Genomic DNA, 6,582 nt, shown 5'->3' with positions numbered 1-6,582 from the left:
TACTCACTCATTTACTCACTCACTCATTTACTCACTCATTTACTCACTCACTCATTTACTCACTCATTTACTCACTCACTCACTCACTCACTCACTCACTCACTCACTCACTCACTCACTCACTCACTCACTCACTCACTCACTCACTCACTCACTCACTCACTCACTCACTCACTCACTCACTCACTCACTCACTCACTCACTCATGTGTGTGTGCTTGGATCTATAATTGCAGATTGCACTTGGGGATTCTCTCTGGGTTTCTTAATCCAGCTCTGATTCTCATTCCGACACAGGAACACATGAGGGCTCAGCCAGATCCAATGGAAAATACTTTTTGAAGAAAGCACTCATTTTCTTGTCTTTAGTACTTTCTGAAAAAACAAGAAAATAAATAATATGTTATTAGAAACATCACTAACCACAGAACTGAACAACTAGTTGTTAATGGTGTTAATATGGTCGTCACTCCTGAAACTTTACAGTGTGTGCGTGGACATTGTAATATTGCATCTCAAATGCTCTGTTGACATTCACCTCCTGGGTCATTCATTTCAGTAGAAGCATTCATGCCATCACTGACATCCACCTTCCCATCTTCTGCTGACACAGGTTCAGTGTCAGGCGGATCCAACGGGAAATACTTTTTGAAGAAAGCCCTTATTTTCTTCACTTTAGTACTTTCTGAAAAAAGAAGAAAACAAATAATATGTTATTATAAACATCAATAACTGCAGGCCAAAAATAAATAATTAGTCTAACTTGAAAAACATTTCTGTTTGCATCGCATTTGTTCTGCACACACACAGTTCAGTGATTTACGGGATTGACGACCGCATTTACAAAAACTATACGCAGTGTGTACAGAACAAAACTGAACAACTAGTTGTTAATGACGTTAAATGTGGTCGTCACTCCTGAAACTTTACAGTGTGCGTGGACATTGTAATATTGCATCTCAAATGCTCTGTTGACATTCACCTCCTGGGCCGCTCATTTCAGGAGAAGCATTCATGCCATCACTGCCATCCACCTTCCGATCTTCTGCAGACACAGGTTCAGTGTCAGGCGGATCCAACGGGAAATACTTTTTGAAGAAAGCTCTTATTTTCTTCACTTTAGTACTTTCTGAAAAAAGAAGAAAACAAATAATATGTTATTAGAAACATCACTGACTGCAGGTCAAAAATGAATAATAAGTCTAACTTGAAAGAAATTTCTGTTTGCATCTCATTCGTTCCGCACACACACAGTTCAGTAATTTACGGGATTGACGACCACATTTACAAAAACTATACGCAGTGTGTACAGAACAAAACTGAACAACTAGTTGTTAATGGTGTTAATATGGTCGTCACTCCTGAAACTTTACAGTGTGTGCGTGGACATTGTAATGTTGACTCTCAAATGCTCTGTTGACATTCACCTCCTGGGCCGTTTATTTCAGGAGAAGCATTCATGCCATCACTGACATCCACCTTCCGATCTTCTGCAGACACAGGTTCAGTGTCAGGCGGATCCAACGGGAAATACTTTTTGAAGAAAGCCCTTATTTTCTTGTCTTTAGTACTTTCTGAAAAAAGAAGGAAACAAATAATATGTTATTAGAAACATCACTAACTGCAGGTCAAAAATGAATAATTAGTCCAACATGAAAATAAATTTTTGTTTGCATCTCATTCGTTCTGTACACACACAGTTCAGTAATTTACGGGAGTGTCGACCACATTTACTCAAACTATACTCAGTGTGTACGGAACAGAACTGATAGTTGTTAATGACGTTAAATGTGGTCGTCACTCCTGAAACTTTACAGTGTGCGTGGACATTGTAATATTGCATCTCAAATGCTCTGTTGACATTCACCTCCTGGGCCGCTCATTTCAGTAGAAGCATTCATGCCATCACTGCCATCCACCTTCCGATCTTCTGCAGACACAGGTTCAGTGTCAGGCGGATCCAACGGGAAATACTTTTTGAAGAAAGCTCTTATTTTCTTCACTTTAGTACTTTCTGAAAAAAGAAGAAAACAAATAATATGTTATTAGAAACATCACTAACTGCAGGTCAAAAATGAATAATAAGTCTAACTTGAAAGAAATTTCTGTTTGAATCTCATTCGTTCTGCACACACACAGTTCAGTAATTTACGACCACATTTACAAAAACTATACGCAGTGTGTTCGGAACAAAACTGAACAACTAGTATTTAATGACGTTAAATGTGGTCGTCACTCCTGAAACTTTACAGTGTGTGCGTGGACATTGTAATGTTGACTCTCAAATGCTCTGTTGACATTCACCTCCTGGGCCGTTTATTTCAGGAGAAGCATTCATGCCATCACCGACATCCACCTTCCGATCTTCTGCAATCACAGGTTCAGTGTCAGGCGGATCCAACGGGAAATACTTTAAGATAGGACTCATTTTCTTGTCTTTAGTACTTTCTGAAAAAAAGAAGAAAACAAATAATATGTTATTAGAAACATCACTAACTGCAGGTCAAAAATGTATAATTAGTCCAACTTGAAAGAAATTTTTGTTTGCATCTCATTCGTTCTGCACACAAACAGTTCAGTAATTTATGGGAGTGTCGACCACATTTACTCAAACTATACTCAGTGTGTACGGAACAGAACTGATAGTTGTTAATGACGTTAAATGTGGTCGTCCCTCCTAAAACTTTACGCAGTTTGTACGGAACAGAACTGAACAACTAGTTGTTAATGATGTACAATGAGACATATAAGAGATGACAGATGATAAGACCAGAGATTTATCTCGTCTGTATGTGCAGCGCAAGAAATCAACGGTAAAGTGGTATGAGCCTGGACTTATTTGTGTTGCCAGATCTTGCAAGCAAATCAGCAGAAAAGCTCATAAAAAAACTAAATAAATTAAATACTGCAACCCACACCAGAAGACATTTATAACGGCATAAACTCGAACGCTGTATGAGCCAAGCTTAAATAAAATGAAATAAAAACTGCTTGGACATGGCAACACAGCGAGAGTGCGCTCTGAAGTTTCAGGAGTAAGTTGTGGTCCGTATACACATGGAATGATCATTTTGGGGACTCACTCCTGCATTTAAATGTATTTATAACACCTGAAACTTTACAGTGTGTGCGTGGACATTGTAATGTTGACTCTCAAATGCTCTGTTGACATTCACCTCCTGGGTCGCTCATTTCAGGAGAAGCATTCATGCCATCACCGACATCCACCTTCCGATCTTCTGCAGACACAGGTTCACTGTCAGGAACGTTTGCATCTGGGACACACGACTCCTTGGGTTCGACCGGATCCAATTCAGGTTCCGTCACGGGATCACACAAAGGCTCAGCCGGATCGATCGGAAAATACTTTGGGCAAGCACTCATTTTCTTAATCACTTAAGTAAAAAGAAGAAGAAAACAAATAATCTTTTATTAGAAACATCACTAACCACAGATCAAAAATGTATAATTAATCCAACTTGAAATACATTTATGTTTGCATCTTATTCGTTCTGTACACACAGTTCAGTAACTTACGGGATTGACGACCACATTTACAAAAACTATACACAGTGTGTTGGAACTAAACTGAACAACTAGTTGTTAATGACGTTAAATGTGGTCGTCACTCCTGAAACTTTACAGTTTGTATGTCGCCATTGTAATGTTGCATCTCAAATGCTCTGTTGACATTCACCTCTTTTAGGGCTGTACTTTTCGTTCTCTGGCACTTCTGCTGGCCAGCGGACAGTAACCAGATTCACTTTAGGTTCAGGAGCCGGATCCATCCAAAAAAGTGTTCTGATGAATCCATTAATCTTTCTCACCATCCACTCTGTGGTAGTTTCTGAAAATAATAATAATGAGTTATTAGAAACATCTCAACCGCAGATTAGACATGAATAACTAGTCTGACTGGAAAGACATTTCTGTTTGCAACTCATTATAATGTTGCATCTCAAAAGCTCTGTTGACAACAGGGTTGGGAAGGACACTTTTAAAGTGTATTTCACTAAAATCCATTGAATTAGATAAACAGGGTAAATGTACTCATTTTGTCTTTGGGAAACATCGTTATTAGTTTCTGAGGGCAGTACTCAATTAAAAAAAGATCTTTAAACAACAAAAGATAAATGTACACATCATGTCACCATTTTTATCTTATAATTGCCTTTTCTCAGAACCGTGATATTTTAACTTACAATTGCATGTTATAACGTCAGAATTCTGAGATTAAATAGACATTCTGAGATAGTTTTATTTTTATAAATTTGTATAAATTCAGTAATTTTGTCTTGTTGAGTATAAGTAAGCATCTATTATATGAATTGGATTATTCAGGACAGTCCTAAATAAAAGTAACATGCAATTTTTATGATCCTAGATCCCTCTTATTTTATTAATATTAAAGTGAAACGAATTAATGAAATGTTGGATATTCTGCAAGGCGTATGAAACTTGAGTATGAATAAGTATGAGCAGAACTGTATCTTAGGATGCTTTTGCACTGTCAGAGTCTGAGAATCCCCAATTGCTTTTTACATTAATTGTGTTACACTTTAAATTAATGTTTAAATGAAATAAATGACGAGCAATCACTGTGGAAATCTAAAGAAAATATTGGATGTGACATTAACTAATTTAATTACCACCTATTTAAAATATAAATGTTGTATTTTAAACACATAACTAAGTTACATCCCAAACTCAGGTTGACATTCACATTCAATTTATATTTATTTGTAGATGTGTCTGCATTACACTTTAGAGTAAACTGCTATCAGAGGTGACTGTGTCTAAGACCCTGTTTACACCTGGTATAAAGATGCGTTTCAGTCGATCAGATCACAAGTGGACGACACTCATTACAGGTGTAAACAGTCTTTGAGCTTGTCCATTTTTGACCACTTCTGGAGGTATTCAGAAACACATCTGTCCTAATGCGTTAACATTATGGGAAGCGCAGGATTTAAACTTTGAGTGGAGACCCAAGCTTGGTTTGAAGATGAAAAAACATACCAAGCACAATTCGTCGCGGCTGTCAGAGCAGAAATGAAAGCTGCTGCTCTGCGAATGTTCTTTGGTTTTATCTGGTTGGTTTCATATGTAAATTGTGTGAGCATATTTCATCCAAAACCCGCCCAGCCACAGACCCTCCCCTCAAAGAAATCAGGACAGAAGTGGTTGAAAGTGGACAAAAGAGACGGATTCAAACACAGTGTAAACGGGAATGTGTCTCCCTCGTATGACGAATGACCAGAATGCATCTTAATACCAGGTGTAAACCGAGCCCAATTAATGTCCATATGTCAGAAATGTACACAATACAAATCATGCAGTTTGCAGTTAAGCAGAAATAATGATTTCATTAAAACAAGTTATGATGACCGTAATGATTACAGCAAGTTATATGGAAAAGTTGTGAGTGGTGCATATTGAGCATTCACCTGTCGGGTAACAGGTTATGTCGAGCTGCAGATCCTCGCCCTCTAAAGCGGCGTGACTGACTGACATGCACTCATCGTCCACCTGCAGCTGTGTGGTTATGTCGCCTGGTAAGCACCCGAGAAGCTCGTAGATGCTGTCGGTGACCATTAAGTCCACCTGCATATTCTCCTCATCCGGGACCCAGACACTGTCAATTAAGAACAACTCGCCGTTCACGTAAACCTCCAGAGGCACCTCTCTGCAGTTTGAGTTTGAAGCCATTGTTTTGTAAATTGATCAAATCAAATCCAAAGGTAATGAGATTAGCTGATCAGATGTGCAAAACTGTATGTTTGATGCACAGCACACTGTGTGTGGCTGTACAGGGCGAGTCTATATTCTGTGCACGCGCTGAATGTATAAAATTATGGTGCTTGTAAAGTTGTTTCTAAAGTTAGTATCGGTAGGTTATTGCTGTAAGATATCGGTAGTCAGATGTGTAGCTCAAAATCGCTCGGATTATCGCTGTGCTGAAGAAACTGCAAGTGAGTGTTTATAGTAACGATAAATGCCGTCTATGACGCAAGCGCTGTCTGTGACGCAATCATACATGACGCTCCATGGTTGCCATAGAAACGGATTGATTGACAGTAGCAGGTTTATGTTGTTGCTGACTCACTAATGATCTATATAATTATTAATGTAAAATAAATAATTTAACACAATTTCCTATACTCAGATTACATTTACTTACTGGATTTCAATCACCTTAGAGGTGGGTAACAATATATAGAAGATTTAACGTTACCAGTTTTCCAGTCAGTGTTTGCGATGCAGACTCTCCCTCCAGCGCCACTATATTTAACACACAAACAAAAACACAAAACATTTATTTACTAGATTTTTTAAAGGCTGAATTGTGAAGGCTGAATTAAATGGGATGATAAAACGTAAATCATCATCGCGTAAATCAATAAATTGCCTTGCAAGTTCAGTCCAGTCCTCGTCGCGAGCTGCATGAACACCAAAACAAACAAGTGCACTGTCGTCCGATTCACGAGCAAATGACTCATTTGAGCAGATTCTTTTCATGACTCGTTTTATTTTCACTCACGTAACGTTACACTGGTTTAAATCTTAAATCAGCTCTAACGAA

General features: G+C 38.3%; 1 protein-coding gene across 1 annotated transcript; it reads right to left on the bottom strand.

The window, feature by feature from the left end:
* Positions 1-1,843: 1,843 nt before the first annotated feature.
* LOC137075876 (uncharacterized) lies at positions 1,844-5,708 on the bottom strand. The gene is made up of 5 exons (XM_067444827.1): positions 5,447-5,708; positions 3,697-3,846; positions 3,176-3,394; positions 2,304-2,447; positions 1,844-2,013 (listed from the first exon to the last, which is right to left on the bottom strand). Exons 1-5 carry the CDS (start codon positions 5,706-5,708, stop codon positions 1,844-1,846), a joined length of 945 nt encoding a protein of 314 aa, XP_067300928.1.
* Positions 5,709-6,582: the final 874 nt, after the last annotated feature.

This window comes from Pseudorasbora parva, chromosome 5, assembly GCF_024679245.1.
Source record: "Pseudorasbora parva isolate DD20220531a chromosome 5, ASM2467924v1, whole genome shotgun sequence".
NCBI classification, from domain to species: domain Eukaryota; kingdom Metazoa; phylum Chordata; class Actinopteri; order Cypriniformes; family Gobionidae; genus Pseudorasbora; species Pseudorasbora parva.
This window is presented reverse-complemented; position numbering and strand designations above follow the sequence as displayed.